General features: G+C 47.3%; 1 protein-coding gene across 2 annotated transcripts in view; it reads right to left on the bottom strand.

Moving 5' to 3' along the window:
* The window catches only part of LOC144767690 (chemerin-like receptor 1), a 73,285-nt gene that overhangs the window by 11,032 nt on the left and 38,374 nt on the right, over positions 1-23,879 (bottom strand). The window contains exons 2-3 of one of the 2 annotated variants that reach the window (XM_078651083.1): positions 23,814-23,865; positions 1,065-1,137 (exon numbers count right to left, since the gene is read on the bottom strand). In XM_078651083.1, coding sequence (XP_078507209.1) covers positions 1,065-1,072 — 8 coding nt within the window. In that variant the 5' untranslated portion in view covers positions 1,073-1,137; positions 23,814-23,865. The remainder of the gene's footprint in view (positions 1-1,064; positions 1,138-23,813; positions 23,866-23,879) is intronic. The other variant, XM_078651084.1, reaches the window with a different exon arrangement.

Raw genomic sequence — 23,879 nt, 5'->3', positions numbered from 1 at the left:
GGCATCCCAGCTCTACCAGCAGAAGGACTAGGCGAAGGAAAGTGGCTACCGTTGAAGTTTTGAAATAGCCAGGTGTTGAGACCCTTCCGGAAGGCGAGATGGGAAATTTCAGTTTGTAAATGCAGGGGGAGAGTATTACACAGCTTAGCCATATTGTATGAGAATGAACGGCCCCCCACTTCGCGTCCTTTGGATTTTGGGAATGGTGGCCAGACATTGCCTCCTATTGACAATAAACTAACTTCACTTTAAAGAAACTCCTTCTCGCATTACTGCCTCCTTCATTTAAAGAAGACCCACCTCTTCAGTTTGACACTGTCAGTGCGGGCAGGGTGCCGTGGGGTGCCAATCAGAGTGCAGACTCAGACATGGAGGTACTTCAAGGCGCTGTGCAGAGATTTGAGGAGATGGCACTTTAATGCGCTCCATGGAAAGTGCCATCAGAAGAGTGGCCAGGGGAGCATGTGAACGTTCTGGATCTCCTTTCCCAGTGCAAGCCTTCCACATTACCCCCCCAAATCCCCCAACCTGCATTATTCGAGTTTGACCGTCTTTTCAAAACCTATTTCAGTTTCCATTTCATTACAGGCTGCAAGGACATTGATTCTTCTTATCTACTTTATACATGTCACAGCCACTACCTGCGCATACAGAAAACTGTGCAACTGAACACAGTGTTTGTGTGGATGATAAAAATAGCAAAACTGAAGCCTGTGATTGGGGGGGAGGGTGGACTCAAAATTATGGACTGGCTGGCCCCGCTGGTCCCCTGCCCCCCACCCTCTGTGGCTACGGCCTGGACTGGGTGTAAAGATTAGACAAAATGCCCTTTTCACACAAAGTGAGCAATTACATCAACTTCTCAATTTAAGGTGGAGTACTGCTTCCTATTGTTTTGGATGATCTCAAATTCCAATGGACTTGTGACTCTCTGGTGTCTCTTCCTTTGTGTGCAGTGCCTGGTCAGGATTGGCCTCCTAACAAGACACCTTCACTTCTTATATTGGGGGCTTCCATCTTTGGAGGTGGTCCTTCCTGTCCAGCTCTCTTGAAAGTTTACCCACCTTCTCATAGCATGTGGGTTAGATGGGGATGCAGGCTCTGCCTAGGACTTTCTATCTTTGAAGGTGAAGCCCTCTGTGGAGAATATGAAAGGGTTTGAAAAGTTACATTATTACCCTCTACATACCTTCAATATGCTAATAAAAAATGATGTCTATTTTTAAGCATAAGAGCCATGTACAGACAAAAGTGCAGACATTTTCTTGTACACAGCCTTGCACCAGGGACGTAACACAGGAGGGGCCAATCATCATAGGGCCAATTAATATATGTCAGATATGGGATATTCAGGGACCCCTCTTCATATTCTGCAGGGGGGGCATCATTTTCTTTATGCCGCTGCCTTGCACAGACACACAGTCTCACTTGCACACACCCACTAGCAGATTCCAGAACGTGTAGTGCATTACCTTCAAACCACAGCAGGTTTATATTTTTTCATCCTCTAAAAATTGCTCAGATTCTCCATATAAAGGGTAAGGCTCATTCCTCTGCAGCCACTGTGTCTTTTTCTATGGATCCAAGCAGACAATAGGAGTGCAGGATTTCACCTGACTTCCTGTTTGCTGCAAAAACATACTCTGTGTATTACATGTTGGCATTTAAACGGAGCGAGCCATCCATTATTGGTTCCAATCACATCCCACCCAGTAAAGGAGGATGTTGGCATGTGAGTAACACTGCAGTGGATCTACAAGGTATAAGTGGCAATTTGGCCAGCCACCTTCAAACTAAACCAGCCCTAAACCATGATCAAAGTACGTTAAACATTGTTTTAAACCACATACGTGTATTCATCATCTTCGGTTTTCAGTCTTGCCCATTTATACTTTTCTAATTCAACAAAAATACGGAGAAACGTAGGTGGGAAATTGCAGTTTACAGCAAGCGAGCAACACATGTATAAAGTAGTGTGCTCTAGGCCCATATACTAGGAAATAAAGGACACAGACATAGTAGGATAGTTACTGGTAACTTGCACAGGGCATGTGCGACTGGACCCTTTTATTAGCAGAGTCACCTGAAAGTGACGCCTGTGATGGGTGGGTGGAGGGTATATGCAAAGCGCATTCCTGTAACACTAGAACGTGGCCAGCAGGACACTTAATCTTTCTCATACTTTATTGAAAAAAAGATCAACAAGTCCAACCTGTGTGAAAGAACAAACAAACAAAACACAGCACCACTGAGTCTTTTCAGGCCACAGCACCACTGAGTCTTTTCAGGCCATCTGCTGGGTATTGCTGGATCTCTTGACCCTATATCCATGACACTTAAGTCTACCTCTGCGATTTTATTTGGACCGGCCTCGTCTCATGGTTTTGTAGACTATTTACATGGTTCAATGTGGGCCAAGCCTCATGCAACTCCAAGGGTGGATGGTCCAATGGTCGAGTATTCTCTCTTCTGCAGGTCTCAGGTTCATGGGGGATCACAGAGGGTTTTTGGATGGCCAGCCTTCCATTGCACCAAGGATTCTTCTGTTGTTTTGCTGGCATATGGCTCCACTCTGGTGATTAAGTCATCTTCCATCTAACAACTTCGGCTACAGGTGGCGATGTCTTCCTTGGAGTAAGGATGACTGGAGGGACTTCGTAGCCAATTTCAGTTCTTCTTCGGCATGTGCAGTTACCAGCAGGGATGCCAACGATGTCAAGCAGGAGGTGACAGGTACCTAGACAGATACACTGTGAAGCATGGTGCCTGGATGTGGTTTGTGCTTGCTGGTGTTACAGTTGGTCGTCATGTGGAGCTGTCTCCAGTGATGTCTCTGCACCCTGGTGGCTGGCTTGTGTTGATGGATGTCCATTCTGTATTGGCTGAAGTCTTCAGTCTTATCGCTATTCTGCCTTTTTTATGGCACACGTGTGGTGGTTGTTGTTCATGCTGTGGCATCATGCCACTCTCTTCTCCTCTTCAACTCCTTCTCAATGTGGCATCATGCAAAGTGTTGCATGTTGACCCCACATGTACATCTTGCTGGTCGTGTCCGATTCTTAGGACTGTGTCTTTTCTTTGCTGTGGACCTGTCACAGGTCTGTCCTGTCGCTAGAACTTGACTCTCCTATTTTCATGGGCCTTTCACAGGTTGGGTCCTTCCCTCAGGGATCTTCTTGGTGCGCCACTGCTTGGAACGAGGGTCACATTCTTTCTGCTCCTCTTTCTCGCTTGAGGGCATAGTGCTTGCACCTCTAGGCTGCGCCATCACGGCACTTCATGCTGAACCGCATCGGGCATACTGGCTGGGTCAGTCACGTGACACTCTCAATAATGGGCCAATGGTGGGCATTTAGTGCTGGGGTGGCCGGATGGCGCAACCTCTTCTGCTCACCACTGCATCTTCCTTTTCAGAGAGGTCCCTCTCTCTCATGAGCTCCTGCAGGTGCAGCCCTCTGCACACCTCTGACTTCACACCCTCAGTCCTTCTTCATGGGTGCCCTCTGCTGGAGCTTTGCTTTCCCGTTCTCCTTGCTTGTGGTGGTGGACGTTCAGTACTAGATGGTGTGCAGTGATCTTCTCTCACCGGGGACTTTCATTGTCCATAAATGATAATTACGTACTTGTATAGCGCACGACTACCCAGAGGCATCTCGGTGCTTGTACAAATACCGCTGAGGAACCCTTCCTGGCCTTTCCCTGTGAGGTGCCCACTCCTGGGCACCCCCAAGGTGCAGCCAGGCATCCTAGCTTTGTTGGGGCCGTTGTGGAGATTAAGCAAGCTATTGCCCAGAGTTGCAGAGTGGGGCCCATGATTAGAATAGGCACCGAGGCGACAATTATCAGGTCCGAGGAAATTGAGCCCAAGACCCGTGAGGCGGGAATTGAACCCTGGTCCCGGGCCAGACTTCTGCATCACGGTCTGCTGCTCTAACCATTGAGCCACACTTCTCCTATTTTGTCCATGTGTACCTTCTGCTCCTTGGCCAGTGCACATTGCTACATCTCTGGGGAAACCACTCTCTGGCTGTACTTGCGAGGGTTACCAGCCTGTGTGCACAATTTATTGGTCCCTTGGTGGGCTGGGACAGCCTTGCTGACACTGCGGGATGAGCAGTTCCTCAAACTCACGGCAGTTGTATGGTTCAGTGGTCTGGGCTGCTCTATGGCTTTTCTTCTCCTTGGGCGCTGCCTTTTCTTGGAAGCGGCAGCTTTAAGCTTCTTGGGGTTCTCTGCTGGAGGGTAACCGTCTCTCCCCCCTCCAAACCAACATGCACACCAGGGCCGGACTGGCAATGCCGGGCACCGGGCAATCCCCCGGTCGGCTGGATGGGGTGGGGGCCGGTTTTTGGGCAGGGGGCCGGTTTTGGTCACTCTCACTCTGCATCGGTCTCTCTCCTCGCTCTGCCACCGCACTCCGTGCGGGGAAAAAAAAACAGGCACAACTCTATTAATCTCTGACTCTCTCTGAGTCATTCAATTATCGGCATAAATAATAGTGGCATACATTAGTATATTGGAGCACTGTGAGGGTGGGTGGATCGCGCTCGCGCGCAGCGCGCAGATGTCTCAGCGGCCGCCGCCACGTCTGCGCGGTCTTTTCAGTTCACCCTCCTTAGGGTGGGGCAGCCGGTGATGATCATGGGCGTTAAAAAGTGCGACTGTGCGCATGACCGTTGGGGAGGCCAGGACGAGGTCGAGGTCTCGAGGAGCATTCCAGAAAAGCGGCCCAACTGAGACTGAGACGACGTCGACTCGACACCTGGTGAGAGAGCTGCCCATAATTTAATTGTTTCTAGCCCCTGCCTCTGGATATTCCACTCTCTGTGGCCGACTGCTGTCCGGGTCTGGCGTGCAGTTGTTTGTGGGCCAGAAATAAAGGTAGAGGCCTCCTCCGACCCCCCACCCCCCCCACATCATCCCCCACCTGGCCAGGGCCTTCTTTTAGCAGCGCACTAGCGCCTGACCCAGTGCCCCCGGGGCCCCTGAGTGTGGTGTGTGGATTTAAAATTGTGACTCTCGGACTAATGAATCCGTCTGAGCCTCTCAGTACTCAAACTCTGCCGGGTCAGACTAATTAAGGGCTGCGGTGGTCTAGGAAGTGCAGAGAAGCTTCCAGTCTATCAAGGGTAAATCAGTCCATCGGTAGCGCATCGATGCCAAGTCAGGGCTATGAAACGCTACATGGACGCTACATTCTTTGCTTAAAATCCGCATCACACCTTAGCACCTCCTCGTGCGTTGGAGAACAAATACCGTAATTTTCCATTGTATAATTCTGTTCTGAAGCAGCCTTATGAGGGCATCAGGGAGTAGCAGTAATACCAGCTATCTGCAGTGCTTAGAAACGGTAGTGTGGTATGAAGCACTTTAAAAACAAGTTGTCATGCGCTAATCTACAACGTGTCTCAATCAGGAGGTCTCTGTACAAATAATATCACTGTGCTTCACAGATATTAATTATAACATTGACTGTGTTCTTTTGTTCAGAGGCGTTTTAAGGCATGGACAAAAAGGGCTCTGGCGCAGGGCCCCCACTTTTCAAAGGCCCCTTGTTAAGCTTCTGTAACAGCCACAGACTGTCTACCTTTTCAAATAATCAGTTTGTTCATCTACTTTCTTTTTTTATGCAGCCCTGTGAGCAGGGCAGGCCTGCTGTTGGTGAGCAGGGACCAGGGTGGACGAGTCGACTTGGCGGAGGCCGAGTCGGCTGCCGGAAAGAGGTGGTGGGTGGTGGTGCTGGCAATAGGGGTGTGCACAATTAGAATACAGATACAGAATCTTAGCATACCATACATCGGTGGGTCCTGTTTAGCAGGTATTGATCCACACCAGAAGTCAAACATCCAGATATCCAAATTAAAATGGCTAACAAAGCAGTATGGTCATTGTGAATGCTACTGATCATACTCTCATCTTGATAATTCCTTCAATCATGGGGACACATCACAGTCTATTTTCCTACTACTATGTGAACCGCATCAGGTGACACTGTGCTGCCATTCCATCAATGAAGCATGTTTCTTACCCCACCACTTTGCCGATTTTGTTGGGATGAAGCTCCCTTATGTGGCACAAACCCAGTTATCTGATAGAAACCGTCCCATAAACATTCATATGTCTACTCTGGTACCTGGGAACTAAGCTGGGTTTCAGAATGAGGAAATTCAATCGTGGCTACACATTCCTGGATGCAGCTGTGTCAAAGATGAAATTGACTTTTCACCTCATTATCATTACATGGTGGTATGGCATAGCTTCTCTACTACACACAGTGGAGTGCATGACTTCCTTTCTCATTGTGGCAGCAATGTAGATAGGTGATTCAAAAGTGCATGCCGAAGATCCACACCTTCAGCATCCCAATTCTGAGAGTATTTCTACCTCACTCTTTGATGGAGTAATAGCACAGAATTAGCGGATTGCAAATCTTGGCACCCATCTGCAACAGATTGCAGGTTTTTGGCCTATAACTCAATGGGCGTGAAACGCATCCATCAGTTCATTCTCCTTCTCTTTCCATACCGCAGGTTCAAGTGTTTAAAGTCGAACTTATATTGCAGCTTGAAGTAATCAATACGTGCATAATGTGCTGCACCATAATCATTTTCATCACCTGCAATGGAGTCAGCTTATTTATCTATTTATTTTTGTGATTTTACATAGCACAGACATGGTCATATGCATAAGAGCGCTTTACAGTACAGCAGAACGTATCAATAACTAATAGAAAATAATCATTTGCGTTACGTTTGGAGAGGACACCAAGTTAGAGTCTCCATGAAGAAGATCACTTCACATGTGTTCATTAGAACATAGCAGAACAATCTGGTGGTTCAGTACCACGAGATGGACATCAATTGCTTGCTCTGGTTAAGGCTGGTCTGCGCTTGGTGGGAGGGTAAGGAGTTAGGTCAGGTGTCGATCAAAGAGAAGAGTTTTGAGGTAACATGACATGATCAGGCAGAGGCTTGGTGGCAGAGAGTTCCATAATCTTGTGGCGTTTCCAGAGAAGGACTTGCCTATGTATTGCTCACGCTTGAAGGTAGAGGGCTTGAGGGGGAGCAATTTAGCATTTTGTGAGTCGCAGCCGGCGCCTAGGATTTTCAGTTTCTCAAAGAGGTAGAAGAGTAAAGAAGAGTGCAGAGCTTTATGAGTAATGCACGCAGTTTTAAATTGAGGCCCGCTTCTATGGGAAGCCACTGAAGGGAGTGTAGAATGGGAGAGATGTGGTCGAATTTCTAGTGACCTGTCACGTAGCAGAGTGCCACATGTAGTACTGTGCTGAGACGACCTAGGTACACTATGGGAATGTAGAAAACAAGTGCAATTCCTTAGTTGAGTCTGGGGAGCTCTGAGCACAAGTGCCTGGAAAAAAGATTTAAGATTTTGTGCTGGGATGGCGGGGCTCCTCATACCAAAAAAGCTTTAGCTGGAAATGGGCACTCTTAGCCAACTTTTAAAAAAAGCTCACATCGCTCTGGTAGTGCAGTCCAAATGACTATCATTTTGTGCACCTACTTCGTGGATGCAAAATAGTTCTACCAAAGGGTGAACCACAGGCACAACTGCAGTCTGAGTGACAATGAGGTCTTGTTCATATAAAATGTCCCATGACAGTGCACCTCGGGTTTGTTACCATCTCTATGAAAGGTTTGTTTGGCACATGGTCTGATGACCAACTCTTTGGCAGTCACAATGTCCACGTGAAGAAGTACAGTTAAGCTTGTCCCTCGATCAGTAAGGTAAGAATCACACAAAAATTGATGTTGCACCAGTCAGCTTCAAGGTGGTACAGAAACGGATTACACCACTAAAGCAAAATTTCCAAGATGCACATGACTTGATTAAACCACAAGACCTTATCCTAAAGTCTCCATGTGGTAAACTAGGAGTAGGGATCACAGTAGACATGATATAATAGTGAAATAAACCAGGATTGTGTGGCCAATCAACCTGCCCTCTATTCCCTATCAGTCAACTGCCATGTCCTGCTACATCATGCACTGAAAAGCCAATGTTTTGGGGACCACTTTGAAGGACTACAAATATGTCTGATTGAAAGATATTCATGGTGATCCCTGAAGTGTGGTTTCGATCGCAGTTTACATTAGGAGACAATTAGGGCGCAGTTTAGCATGTTTCGTGCTTGACATTTAATTTTTTAGTGTTCTCTGTAGGAATGTCTGTGATTTATAATTGGGTATGCTGGTGCTCCATTTACTATGCTTTAAAAGGTAATACAATCTAATCTGTAGTGAAAAATGTGTTGAAAAATGCTTTGTTTTGGCCTTTCTGTCTCCAAAATTTTCTTGAGGGGAGAGCCCCCCAAACTCCCCCTAGTAGTGGTTTCTCACTGCGCTTGCTCGCTACACACCATGTGGGAGCTGGTCTCACTTTTTCTTTGTACTCTCTAATTCACTACTTGTATCTATTTTTGGTGCTCTCTAAAAGAATGTCTATGGATACATATGACTGGGTGGGTAACCTGGTGCTCTTTAAGGTCATCATCCACTATTTACTACACTTTGAAAGTTAATACAATTGAATATGTAATGAGAAATGTGCTGTAAAATTCACAATTTTGGTCTGCCTTTTTCCAAAATTTTCTTGGGGGACAACCACCCAAACCACCCCAGTACCAGTTGGGCTCACTCGCTCGCTATGCGCCGGACGGGGGCTGCTTTGGCAAAAGTGGCCAGGGCTGCTTTCAGTTCCCAGTCCGGCCCTGATGCACACAACTGAGGGTGTGTGGCACAGTTCTCACCCACTAATTCTGTGCAGTGGCACATTCAGTGTCGGTGCTGTCTACCGCTTTCTGCAGTGCTGGTGTTGTAATCCCAAATGGCCACTAAGTGTCACTGCAGCACTGTTCATGGGCCGTGGCAATCTTTCCTGAAACGGCAGGCCATGTCACTAATGCTGATGCTGTGCAGGATGCACTGGGGGCAGTCAGCTCAGATGCAAACTATGTATTGCAGGTGCAGGGTCGGGGGCAGATCAGGGCAGGTGAAGGCCCACCCTGTGCTTTTGCTGGTATTTCCGCCAGCCTTTGCATGTACATGTTGAAGTCATACTAGACAGTCCTCTGTGTGCCGTGTGCTTTACAGGCGCTGGGGGGCTCGTGCAGGGGGAACTGGCCACCAGGTGACATTGCGGCCATTCTTAACACGACCACTGGGTCTTCTTGGTGCCCAAAGTTGTTTTCCATGTGCGTTAGCAGAGCAAATGCGGGGGAAATGACTTCCTTCAGGCGCAGCCTCTGTCTTTTCCTCAGCGCGCGCCAGTCGGTGAGTGCAGCTTCATTGCACACGGGCGTCATCATTCTGAGCAGGGAGCAGGTGTTTAGTGGTATTTCCCGGGGAGCTGAGGGGTGTAGATTGGGGAAACTTCCTATATACCACTGAGAGGGTTCAGAAAGACTGCTTACCCCTTTTAGGGTGAGGCCATGCCCATCTAATGGTGGGCAGCACCTATCCATCATTTACTTTTCTAAATTTTATTATTCTCTTGTGTCTAGTGGGCTTTGGTAATTCCTTCCATCTGAAGGGGGCAGATAAGACTGTCTGTGCATTTTTGGGGGTGGAGATTGGGGTATGTCAATGCCCCTATTGGACAGTCCCCGCCCCTATATTTTTTCATACATTTTGTCCCGTTGTGTAGTGGGCTTTTTGCTTCCTGCAAATTTGGAGTAATCACACCGGATAAGAAAGAGTGATGAGCCACTTTTAGGGTGGAGCATGGCCATTCCCATAGTGGGCAGCACCCAACCCTATGTTTTAAAAAAAGAATATTCTGTATCTTCCAATGGGATTCCTGCTTCCAGGGTTGGGGGCAGATCGGGGATATTGCACATTTGTTGGTGCATGGCCATGGAGGAAAGCCCCATCCCTATATATACTTTTATACACTTTTCCCTGGTGTCTGGTGGTGTTTCTGTCCCTGGGGGACAGATAAGTGGCAATCACCCTCAACAAACCTGAGGGCAGAAATACTGTTGAGCCCATTTTGGGGTGGGAGTATGGCCTTGTCCAACACCCCTATGTTTGTATAACTATTCCCTAATGTCTAGACGGCTTCCTGCCCCCTCCCGCATCCTCGGGGAGTGTTTGGGGGTTATTGCCGCTATCTAACCTCCAGGGGGGCAGAAAGACTATTTGCAAATTTGCTGGGGTGGGGGAATGGCCATCCCCTGCCTTTATATTCCTTTTATGTATTCTTTTGGTCTGTTCCCTGGTGTCTAGTGACCTTTCTGCCCCCATTGTGGGGTAGATTGGAGGCAATCACCCACATCCACCTCCCAGGAGGGGCAGAAAGACATATATTTTTGGAGGGGTGGTAGGAGTACAAGCCCTTGTCTAAGGGGCTGCTCCCCCCAGTACACTGATGTCAAGAGAGGGGATCCCTGCTTGGGGATTGCTCTCCTGTGACAACCCCCATCAGGGATCTATTGGGTAGAAATACCATTGGAAAGTCTCCCATTTCCAATGATTCTTCTCCCAAGAAGTTCTCAGGCCCCCAAAGCATTAATGCAGTTAAAGCGAAACAAGCCCTTTGGTACCAGGCAATGCTTGATTTTTGAAAATGTGTTCCTTAAGAAGGAGGTTGGTGGCTAAGGTGAATCCATTGACTTGGCATTCAGTGAAAGTTGGAGTTAGAAGCTATCAAGGTTCATGTCATTAAGCAATGCTTGGACTCTTTCTCGTTTGTTGCATGTGGCAAATAAAAGGAATTCTGTCTTTGTTGATTTGAACTTTGGGTAGGCACTGGACATCTAGGTCTTGATGATGTGCAGTCACTGTTTGATGTGTTGGATCTCTGAAGCAGAGGTGACTTTGAAGTAAAGTTGTGTATCATCAGCCTATTGGTAAATCTTAGTGCAGTTTTCTGTACCTGTATAAGTAGGAGCTTATTGTTTTAGTGCCAGGTTCTCTCTGAGTAAGAAGAGAGTGTCTGTCTGATAGACAGCTTTCCAAGGGTGTGGCGACATAGAATCTGAAGAAGGAGCTGTGTCCCTGTCCTGGCATGGCTGGAAGTACTCTGCCTGAGAGAAGAGGGAATGAGCTAGCCAACCCTGCGGGAGGGGTTAACTACCAGGGTGGGCAAGAGTGGTTGATCCCAGAGGTTAAGGTCTGTCCACCAGAGACTCCTGATTGAATGTTTGGTGTTCTCTTGGGCCATCATCCTCATTGGAGTGGAGGATCTGCAGCACTACATGAAGTGTGCACAAGCAGATGCTTTGAGAAAACCTGCTGCTGCAAGTCACAGCCCGCGGTGCTTGTCTGAAGTGTGCCTAAGTGGACTGCGACAATCCAGTTATTATGCAGTTGGATGTTTGTTGAGTGCTGAGCTTGTTGCATCCACACATTAACCTCCCTGAGATGCATGTGACTGTTCACCATCAATATCATTGCAAGTGAAGTGCTGAAAGGGTTGTATTTGGTCCAGTTGCCGAGCCCTTCTAGACCAGGCCCGGGAGATCAGATGCAAATGAGCTAAACTCCAACTGCTGAGACCCTCAAGCTTTCTCCACAGCAAGAGTTTAAGTGGCAGAAAGAGAGGGATGTATGTGCTTTCCATTTGGTGCAGACAAAGGGGCATATTTACGAATAAGTCATGCTGCGCGTTGCTCTGCTGCATGACTGTGAAAGGGCAGGAGTGTGCCAGAATATGCCAGATTCCTGTTCTTGTCCCTGTGCTGGTGCTGTTTTGGCTGCTTAGCACAATGAAGGAATCCGTGCACTATGGTGCAAGGATGGCTGTGTTGCATGCAGATTGTTTTTTGTGCAGAACGGGACACCTGCCTGCACATAAACCATCCTGAGAGGCATATTTATCTACCAATGTAGGATGCAGCACACATAAAAAGAGGAAGTAATGAGGAGAAATAAAGCTATTTCTCATTGTTATACCTATATCTTTTGGGCACATTTCCAGTTTTACCAGTTCTGGTAAATCAGGCATGCATAAAAATCCATGAGAAGACCCACGCAACACCCATGGAAACCCCCCCCTCCCGCCCCCCCAGGGCAGAGTAACGCAATGCAGAGTTTTGCGCTGTGTTGTGTTTCTCCAGATTTATGAGGCATTAAGGGCCACGCAAAGTGGCCTTGAGTGACTTCATAAATCTCATGTTTGAGTTGCGTCGTGCTTGCACCAGGTAGTGTGGTGCAAACACAATGCAACCAAACTCATGAATATGCCCCTGAGGCCTGCCCACATTATTGTTGTGTGCAGGATACAATTGTGCCTAAACATAGTTGATGTTAATAGAGTAAATACGATGAAAAACAAATGTATGCACACACACTCCTAATTATGCCATAACCACTAGAAAGACTTTTGTGCTGGAAGGAGTGATACAGTGATCATGATCTTTGAACTATGACTGACCTTAAGGAACCAGCCATCTCCAAAGGCACTTAAAATAATACAGCCTTGGTGATTGTCTACTTTATTGTTAAGTCAACATTACCCCCAAAATGCTGCTATCTCCCATACAGCTTAAAAAAAATACATTTCCAGTTGCTTTTCTTGGCACATCTGATAAGAAGGTAATTCTATTTGTAGTAAAGTTGGTGGTTTTGGTTATATTAACCCCTTGCGTGCTCATGACGTCCCCCGGCCGTCACGCATCATGGTGGCCATGAGCGCACGATGGCCTGGGGCCGTCCGAACTCCGCCCACTCATTAAAACTCCCGCATAGCACAAAAAGTTTCTGTGCACGCAAGGGATTAAACACAAATCACACATTTTTTAAATTTTTTTTGAAGGTTTTGTATAGTGCGAACAAGACCATTGCAGGTATCAGAGCGCTTTACAGGGCAAATATATCAACATATATATATAAGTGCAATAAATTATGTGAATACAGTAGTGGTAAATATTGGAGACTAGCACATATTTACAAGAGTGTATAAAAAAGTTCAGGTGAATTTGGCCAAGAGAATCAATTTCAATTCTTTTTTTGAGAAAGCTGCGGACAGATTAAGGCTCGTTTCTAGGGGCAAGGTGTTCCAAATCATGGGAGCCATTCCTCAGAAGGTACAGTTGTACTTTTTCTTCTTGGAGAAACGTTGTGGTTTAAGTATAAGATTGTTAGAACTCCTAGTAGATCTTTTACTACCCGATAGTATTAGTTTCTCCGCTAGGTATCTTGGGGTTTTGTGATGCAATGCCTTTTGTGTCATGCAGGCGATTTTCAAATGGATTCTGACCTCAAAAGGTAGCAAGTTGAGGGCACGAAGGTCAAGGGAAATATGGCAGTTTCTTTTGGAGCCTGTGATGAGTCTAGCGGCTGTATTGATTCAGGCTCTTAGAGGAGCGGCCGCAGAGAGCAACACTCCCATAGTCACTCTGGGAATTACTAGAGTTTGAACTGCCTGTTTAAAGTCATTTGCGGGTATGAAGGGTTTCAGTTTTCTCAGGGTGTTCATCTGAAAATGTGCTCCTTTAGTTGCAGCGCTGATGTGCTTCTGCATATTTAGCTTTATGTCCAGGGTTATTTCTTGTGATTTAGCGGAATCAATGATGAGAGGTTTACCATTGAACGCTGTTAAGTGCTTCATCCACTCGCTAATGATGGTTGTTTGGTTGGGGGGAGCGATTAAGAGAAATTCTGTTTTTAGGGTGTTTAGTTTTAAATGGTTCTTTGCCAGCCAGGTATGTGTTTTTTGGAGCGTTGAATTAAGGGACTTGGGGCCAGATGTAGGAAGACAAATAGCGACCGCAAACGCCAAAATTCACAGAATTTCAGCCTTGGCGATCGCTATTTGGCCTTGAGCAATAATTGCGATTCCTTATCTTGCGATTGCATTTAAGGAATCGGAAATTATGATTCCTTAAATGCAATGTAAGTAGCACAAAAGAAAGTGCACTTTAGCCTTAAGGATTTGCTAATTACCACAGACTTCAAGTTAGTGGTAATTAGCGATTTCCTTTAAAAAAACACTTTTTTGCTTTTTTAAAAGTGCCATGTGGCACACGTTCATGCCCTTAGGGCATGCATGTGTGCCACATATGCACACATGCAAATTTCAGGGGTGCAACAGGGTGTCCTTTTGGAACCCATGCACCCTTGAAATTGCGCCCGGAATTTGCGAGTGCCTCTTGGCCCATAGGAATGAATGGGATGGTATTCATTGATTGCGAATCTCAATTTGCGATTCGCATTCAAGGAATATTAAGGAATGACAAATATTTTTGCGATTCCTACCTACATTCAATTTTGCGAGTCCTTAATAGTGATTCGGTAAAAATCGCTATTAAGTACTTGCAAAATTGAATTGACCTACATCTGGCCCTTGATGTTTTCAAGTGAGTGGAACTTAATGTAGAGTAGAGTGTCGTCGGCATACATGCGATATTGGATATTTGAGGAGTTGAGAACCTCAGAGATTGGTTCCATAAACAGATTGAAGAGTGTTGGAGAGAGGAAGGGTCCCTGGGGTACTCCCAAAGTGACTGGGGAGGGTTAGATAAAGATTGGTTGATCTTGAATCTTTGTGTTGTCTTTTGGAGGAAGGAAGTGAACCAGTTTAACACCGTATTACATAGTCCCATTCTATGTTTTCAAGAGGTCTAGTAAATTGACGTGTTTGACTGTATCGAAGGCTGAGGATAAGTCAAGCAGGATTAGCAAACAGGCTTTGTTTTGATCCAATATTTTTAATGTGTCATCTAATATGTGGGTCATGGATGATTCTGTACTGTGCCCTGATCGAAAGCCTGATTGGAATTGATCAAGGAGGTTGAAGTGGTCTATGTGGTTACTAAGCTGCGTTTGGACACATTTTTCTAGTAGTTTGGCCATGGTCAAGATGTTGGAATTTGGGCTATAGTTATTCAGGTCTAAGGGGTCCGGCGACCCTTGACCCTGCCACCAGGTAGGTCGCCCCCCTCAGCCGCCACACGGTTCTCCTGTGCCCCTGCCGCAGGATCGCTGCCTGAGTCCGTCCTGTGCTGCTCTCCTCGATTTTCTTTTAGTTAATTTACTTTTGTCTCTTTTCTGGTACTGTTGCTGTCACCTTCTGTTACTGTTGCCGTTGTTACTGTTGCTGCTCTTGTTTGACAACCCTCGTGCCCTTTGTGCCCTTTCCCCCCGGCCCCCTGTTTTTCTCTTCTGTACCACCCCCCTCCCGCTCACCTCCCTCGCGCTTCCCGCCGCTGCCTCCCCTGCGGCCCGCCCCCCCTGGTGCCCCATTTGCCATCCCGCTCCCGCCTCCCAGCTGCTCCTCCCTCCCTCAGCCCCTCATATGGAGGCCGCGAGGTGGTGAAGGGAGCGACCCTTGACCCTGCCACCAGGTAGGTCATCCCCTTCAGCCGTCACACGGTCCTCTTGTGCCGCAGCCCCGCTGCCGCCACCCACTGTGACCAGGATCGCTGCCTCAGTCCGTCCTGTGCTGCTCTCCTCGTTTTTTTAGTTAATTTACTTTTGTCTCTTTTCTGCAACTGTTGCTGTCACCTTCTGTTTCTGTTGCCATTGTTACTGTTGCTCCCTCAGCCCCTCATATGGAGGCCGCCCCAAGGCAAGCCCGTCTGCGCCCATCCGCGCCTGGACCGTGCCCAGCGTCAGAACCCCTGGCCCCCGCCGAAACCAAGAAACCCGACGGAAGTACGACCCCACCACCCTCCACGCACTCAACGCCGGCCGGCCATGTGCCTGTTACCAAGCCACTCCGAAGCGCACCCACGGACCCTTCTCCTGACAAACCTGCAAATTCACCTGCGTCCGAACCTGCACCACACCACTTGGTACAGGCAACAACAACAACCACCTTAAGTGCATCCTGCTCAATACCCGCTCCATCCACAAGCACTCCGTCGAGCTCTGGGACCTCCTCGACACAACAGCACCAGACGTCGCCTTCCTCACAGAAACCTGGATGAACGCCTCCTCAGCCCCCGACATCGCCATAGCCATCCCGGACAGCTACAAGACCTCCCGAAAGGACCGCGTCAACCAAACCAGAGGTGGAATCGCCATCATCCACAGGAGCACAATCAGCATCACGACCAACTCCGAAGATGTCCTCACCTCTGCCGAACACCTACACTTCCAGGTCCGCACCAACCCCAAGACCACCCTCAGAGGATCCCTCATCTACAGATCACCGGGCCCATGCACACAATTCAGTGAAGCCTTCGCCGACTTCATCAGCCCACATATCCTCGCATCATAAGACTACATCCTCCTAGGGGACCGGAACTTCCACCTGGAGAACAACAATGACAACAACACCACCACCCTGCTCGACAACCTCGCCAACCTCAGACTTAAGCAACTGGTGATCACCCCCACCCACTACGCCGACCACACGTTCGACCCCATCTTCTCCGCCAGCAGCCACGTTGCCTTCAGACACTCCATCGGACTACACTGGACCAACCACAACTGCATCCACTTCACCATTAAGAAGACCACATCCCACCACCGCCCGCAACAGATCCCCCGCAGATGCTGGAGCAAAGTCACCGCAGACCAGCTAACCACATCTCTGAGCCAGAACCCAACAATCAACACTACTGACACCAACGACGCAGCCCGCAACCTCACACAGTGGATCATCAACAGCGCTGATGTCCTTGCACCACTGAAGAACCCTCCAAGCAAGCCTGGCAACAGGAAAACAACATGGTTTGCCGACGACCTCAAAGAATCGAAGAAATCCTGCCGAACCCTCGAGAAAACCTGGCGCCGCGAGCAGACAACAGAAACCATGACAGCCCTCAAGAACGCCACACGCAAACATCACCAGCTGATCCACACCACCAAAAAGACATTGTTCAAAGAAAGGCTGGACAACAACACACACAACCGCAAGGAACTCTTCAGCATCGTAAAAGAGCTCTCCAATCCCAGCGCCAGCAGCAACAATATCACACCATCGCAAGACCTCTGCAACTCCCTCACCACGTTCTTTCACCGCAAGATCGTCAATATCCACAACAGCTTCAGCGCCCAGACTCTGCCCCTAACCACCGAACAAACGCCCCCTACAACCACACTCAGCGCTTGGACTCCCATCAGCACCGAAGACACCGCCCATGCTATGAACACCATCCACTCCGGCTCTCCCTCCGACCCATGCCCTAACCACATCTTCAACAAAGCCGACACCATCATCGCTCCCCACCTACGGAACGTCATAAAAAACTTCCTTGCATCCTCCACCTTCCCGAAGAGCTGGAAGCACGCAGAGATCAACGCCCTACTGAAGAAACCCACAGCGGACCCCAGAGACCTCAAGAACTACCGCCCCATCTCCCTTCTTCCCTTCTTTGCAAAAGTTATCAGGACCCTACTTGACAACGGGGAAACAACCGCCCTCATGGAGAGAAGTGTGGCTCACCGGTTAGAGGAGGCAGACCCGGATGCTGAGATCAGACCCGGGACCAGGGTTCAATTCCCGACGCGGCAGGGTCTTGAGCCCAAAATGTCCACGGACTCGGTAATTCTCGCTTCGGTGCCTACTCGAATCACAGGTTCACACTCTGCAACTCTGGGCAATAGCTTGCTTAATCTCCACTACGGCCCCCCGCGTTGGGATGCCTGGCTTTCACCTTGGGGACACCCAGTAGGGGCTATCTCACAGGGAAAAACCAGGACGGGTTCCCAATGCAAAGCGCTTTGAGACCTGGCGGTGATATTGCGCTATCCATCCATCCATCCTCCTGGACCTCTCAGCCACCTTTGATACAGTCTGCCATCGTATCCTAATATCCCGCCTCCACAACGCCGGGGTCCAAGATAAAGCCCTGGACTGGATCACCTCGTGCCTCTCCGACAGAACCCAGAGAGTCCGCCTCCCTCCGTTCCACTCTGCGGCGTACCCCAAGGCTCATCCCTCAGCCCAACCCTCTTCAATATCTACATGAGCCCCCTCGCCACCATCGCATGCAAACACAACCTCAACATCATCTCATACGCCAAAGACACTCAGCTGATACTCTCCCTCACCAAAGACCAAGCCACCGCCAAACTCAACCTCCAGGAAGGAATGAAAAACATTGCTGATTGGATGAAACTCAGCCGTCTGAAACTGAACTCAGACAAGACGGAGGTCCTCATCTTCGGACCATCCCCATCCGCTTGGGACAACTCCTGGTGGCCCACAGCACTGGGCACCGCACAGACACCCACTGACCATGCACGCAACCTGGGATTCATCCTGGAATCCTCTCTCATGATGACCAAGCAAGTCAACGCCATCTCATCCTCATGCTTCAACACTCTTCGCATGCTCCGCAAGATCTTCCGGTGGATCCCTACCGGTACAAGAAAGATGGTCACCCAGGCCCTCGTCACAAGCCGACTAGACTACGGAAACGCCCTATATGCAGGAACCACAGTCAAATTTCAGAAAAGACTCGAACGCATACAGAACGCATCCGCACGACTAATCCTCGACATCCCCCGCCACAGCCAAATATCAGCCCACCTGAGAGACCTGCACTGGCTCCCCATCAACAAAAGGATCACGTTCAGGCTCCTCACCCACGCACACAAAGCGCTCCATGACATTGGTCCCGAATACCTCTACAACCGCCTCACGTTCTGCACTCCAACGAGCAAACTCCGCTCCGCCAGTCTCGCCCTCGCCACCGTCCCACCGATCCGCAGAACCACCACCGGAGGAAGATCATTCTCCTACCTGGCGGCCAAGACATGGAACTTCCTCCCCGCCGACCTGCGACTGACCCAGGACCACCTCACTTTCAGGAAACACCTCAAGACCTGGCTCTTCGAGCAGTAGTGGCACCCCTTCCCCACCCTCTCCCCCAGCGCCTTGAGACCCCTACGGGTGAGTAGCGTGCTCTACAAATGTTATTGATTGATTGATTGATTGATTCTTTAAGATGGGGATACCTGACTAGCTTTGAGGATGTCTGGGATTGTTCCTTGCAGAAGAGAGGTATTTATAATCCTAGTCCATAGAGGCACTAGCAGTGGAGTGAAGGTTTTTAAGTGGGTTGCTGGGAGAGGGTCTGTGAAGTGATTAGAGGGATTCTTGGCTTGGTCTAATTGTTTTCATATGAAGTCAACTTTTGATCCCTCTAATCTTTCTGTAATAGGAATTTCTCGTGCTTCATAGTTATTTAAGGTAGGCAGTAGATGGAGCAGCTCTCTATTGTCTATTATTTGCTCTTAGTGATCTTCTGTCTTGGTTTAGCCTACCATCATAACAGGGGTAGGGGAGCTAAGTTGTCTAGTACCCTGTTCTTTGAGTGAATGTAGTGATTGGTCAGATCATGTACCTTTAATACATCCAGTGAGGTGTGAGGATGTGACTAGCAGTTGCAAGTGATGCAGGATTGACGTTTTCTAGGTTCTTTTTCCAGATTTGTGTTCTAGTAGGTTGGACAGAGAGTAGTTTAACTACTTCATTGATATGGAAGGTGATTATGTGATGGTCGGAACAGTCGCAATGGAGGATCGATTCCAGCTGGGTAGTCTGCTTTGGAAATTACTAGACGGAGGGTTGAGCCTTTTTCATGGGTGGGACTATCACAGATTTGGAACAAGTTAAGGTTGGACAGGAAAGCTTTGAGGCTATTGACCTCTGAGTGATCAGGATCATTCCAGTGGTGTTTGACGTCCCCCAGGAAGATCTAAGTATTCTATTGTCTGACATTTGTGGCTAGGATATCCATTACGTGTTCGATGGAGATGGGGTTGTTATCAGGAGGATGGTAGAATTAATGTAGTGAGCATATTGGCTTGTTATTGCTTGTGATGTCTAGGGAAATGTATTCATAGGAGGTGAGTACCGAGTAGATGGAGCAGTTCACAGAGAGGTTGCTCCTATTGATGCAGGCAATACCCCCCCCCCTGGCCTATCAAGTCTATCTTGTCTTGTGATGTTATAATTTGGGGGAATTAGTATGTCTAAGATGGGCGTGGATGATTTGTTTAGCCAAGTTTCCGTTAAATTATAAGGCCGGGTTCATTGGTTATTATGAGGTCTGCTATATTAGCGACTTGACATGTTGCTGATCTACAATTTAGTAGGATACAATATAGCTGGGCCTTGGTGGGAGTAGTGTTGTGGTTGTGAAAGATGGGTACTCTCTTGAGGTTATTTTCAACAATACCTCTGGGAGTGTGTCTTGAAACTCTAGAGGCATTGGAATGGATGGGGAATGGAGCTTGTAGGATTGAAGTAGGGAAGTAAGATCTTTTGGTGATAGGGGGATTTTTTCCTTATCTGGCGTAATGAAGCATTGAGGTAAGGTACTGTTTTCCATATGGGGGGGGGGCAATTGAGGTGGGGGGCTAGTGTATGGCTGATGAGTGAGTTTCGCTTGTGGCTTGTGCTATTGCAGGATCAGGTCATGAAGGGTTTGGATGTCCTCTTTGATTTGTTGTAGGGATAGTATTATCTCGTCGAGTCTGTGGTCTGATGTAGGAGTTATCATATTGATAGACTGGACTGTGGTTAGGTGAGGAGGGGTTATTGCTTGTGTGGGGTTATTCGGCGTGTCGTGGGTTGGTTCGACGTCTGGTGGTTTTTCAATGTGATGGTCTATGGAGGGAGAGGTGGAGAGGGGACGTGAAGGGGTATTGATGTGTACTTTAGGAGGATCTGATTAGTTGTATGGCAATATTTCAGGGTGGTAGTCACTGTAAAGGGGAGTAGAGAGGGGACGAGGAGGGGTTATTAACGTGAGCTGTAGAAAGTGGGACAGTGAGATTCATAGTGCAGGGATAAGGGGAAGGTGGGACAGCTGACTGATCGGGTGTAGGTGTGTAAGGAGAGATTGGAGCAGAATCTGCAGTGGAGTTACTGGGAATGGAGAGGGAGGTGGGGAGGGGTGTGCTATATAAAGGTGGGGCGAAGGTGTGGTTGAGGAGATGGGGAGTGGTAGTGGAGGGCGAAGGGGCATATGGGAAGGCTGGGGACGAGGTGATGTGAGTGTGAGTCGAGATGGGTATAGTAGAAATGATGGTGGTGCTGGGGGCGGAGTAGGGATTATGGAGATGTAAGTCATTTAATGTGGTGTCGGGTAAGCCTGGGGTGGGTGTATTTGCACTATGGAATACCGAGGGAGAATGTCTAGGTGGGGAGTAAGGTAGGGAGTCAGTCAGAGCACTGGGAGAGTGGTTTGTTGCTGAGGTGGGATAAGTTCTTGCAACCTTCGCTTTGATGATCGGGAATATGTTATCTAGTATAGTAAGGTTATGGTCTGATGCCGGCATGAGGACGATCACATTATGATAGATGTTATTTGTAACAGTCGCTTTGTAGAACGGGGTTGGGAATGATGGATAATGGAAGTTCGTGTGCAGTTTTTTTAGTGAATGCAATCGCGAATAGGGCGAGAAAGGCTTTTCGCCATTGTGCTCTTCTTTTGGTGTAGAGGATAATTTTGTTCCTTATGGGTGATATTTTAATAGACTATGTTTAAAGCCTTTGGTCGCCTTTTTTGAGAGACAAGGGGGGTATTTGATGGAGTAGGTATGCAGGCCCATGGGCTTTATAGTCTGGGTTTGGTTTGTTTTGGAGGGGGGGTGGGAGGGTCAAAGATTGGAAGAGGTAGTATCAGAGGATATATATTTGAAGACTTTATTATTATTATTTTTTTGGGGGGTGGGGTGTGAAGGTCAGTGAGTATAGGAAGTGGTAGGCCTCGCTGTTTGTTACAGATGCTGGCTCCTTGGAATTAGTCCTCACACCATTACCCTTAGTGGGTCCTCTAGTGGTAGGTGGTCCTTACTATTTATAGGGGAGGGATTAAACTGGCTTCCTATGTCTCTTTCTAAATATTTTCCTGGGATCCTTTAGTCATAAATCATAGCAGTTGCTATTATTTATAAGGAGTAACCCCACTGAATTGATTGGTGTGTTAGGGTGTCTAAGGATGAAATCAATGGGCATGCTCAGGTGTGATTGCCTAATGTACCAGTCGTTCCAAGGCGGCAGCTTGTTTTTCCGGTGGCGGAACAGATCTGGGGGTTGTTCCTATCACTCTTTCCATGAATCAAACCTATCTGGGTATAGTCCTGTGTCTGTTTCTATGTGGGGAGATAACCATGCTTGGCCCTTTGTTGGGAATGGCAAACTCCCACCTGCGGGGATTCTAGCTTGTCTGGATATAGATAGCTGAGAGGCATAACAGAAGAGTAATGGGATTACGTACGTGTACGCAGATGTGGGCATCCGAAAAATAAAAATGTTCTAAACTCCAATATCATGATCATCCAAAACTTTCCTCTGGTGACTCAGCTCCAGCACCCTTGATCTAGCCGTAAGAGACACCTCCTTCCACAGCATTGGGCCCAACAAAGAGCAGAATAAAATCAAAAATGGTGACTGGTCCACTCGAAAACTGAGTTCCAGATCAATGGGAAATTAAGGAGTTTTATTACAACCATTTTAGAAAAGGTAATATCAATAAAGTAAATTAATGCTATGAAGTTACCGATATTCAAAGTCAGAAACCAAAATTATCAGGTTCAAATAAAATACACACACAGCATTTCTAAAAAGGGTAATCTACAGGGTTGTGAGTAAAATGAACATCTATAACATGGAAACTGAGGGGCATATTACCAAACCCGCGATAAATGCGTTAGCGACTTTTTAACGTCGCTAACGCATTTTTTTATCGCACTATTATCAATACGTCTCTAACCTGAGTTAGAGACGTATTCTTGACATCATCTATCGCCCTGCACTGGGGGCGATAGATAACGCTAATGGGATGCAGGGTGGGCGTTCCCACGTCCAACCACATGTAAAATGTGGTTGGAGGTGTTAACACCCTATTATTAAGGCAGGCGTTGGGAGAAGGAGACCTGCTATAAACTCGTTTATCGCAGGTCTCCCAACGCCTGCTTTGATCAGGTGTTAGGCATTGATAACATGGGGGTGTGGATCATAAAGCTGAATCCACCCCCCCATATTATCAAGGCACACATTAGCGCGTGAAAACAACGCTTGTTTTCATGCGCTAATGTTTCCTATTGCCGACTATCGCCGGATTTAATTTCGCCTACGTGTTGCGCGTTGATAATTACGCGCTATCACGGCGATTAAATCCGGCGATAGCCGGCGATATGGAAATGTGCAATGTGCTTTTATTATCGCACATCTTGTTAATATGCCCCATAGTTCGATGGGAAAAAAAGAATTGCTCAAACGCACATAGCTCCGTGAGGAAAACTTGACTCATTTCTGTGACGAAAAATAAGAGTCACGCCCATCCACATAAAACCAACAAGTGCTTTACACAATTTTGCATACATAAACAATGAGGAAAAGTGCATATTCATCATTGCATGATTATCAATACTAAATTTTAGACCCTATAATACTAGTCCACTTTTAAGAATGATTAATAATCTTTCTTCCACAGCAACATAAATCCAGAGATGCAAAATGTAATGTGAAACATTCTCTATCAAAGACCAATACATTAATGTGCCAGCAAACAGGTATCAGCAATATTAATTTACAAAACTTGCTCTCCAAAGAAGCAGATAATAATTATGTCACACTGCACTGTGCTTTGTGGAAACTGTAGGCAGAGAAGGCTTGCAGGGGGGAACATTGATTGGTATGGGGAATGAGAAGGATAAACAAAACACCAGAAACGACATCGATTTTAATAAAATGGTGTCTTCATGAAAAATGGGACATAACTAAATTATGTTATGAATCATACTTCTAAACATGTCTAGAAATTAATTTTAAATTCAACATCATTATTTCACAGTTGCGACTATTATTCAAATAAAATTATTAATTCACACATTTGATACTCGAAATTGCACAAATAAAAACAACTCTAACTTAGATGAGTTTCTTACCGTAAATTACTGTGAGTGTAATCTTTGCACTTTGCTGTAAATCTATTTTCACCTAAATGTATAAAT

This window comes from Lissotriton helveticus, chromosome 7, assembly GCF_964261635.1.
Source record: "Lissotriton helveticus chromosome 7, aLisHel1.1, whole genome shotgun sequence".
NCBI classification, from domain to species: domain Eukaryota; kingdom Metazoa; phylum Chordata; class Amphibia; order Caudata; family Salamandridae; genus Lissotriton; species Lissotriton helveticus.
Note: the sequence above shows the minus strand (reverse complement) of the source record. Positions and strands in the feature narration are given on the sequence as shown.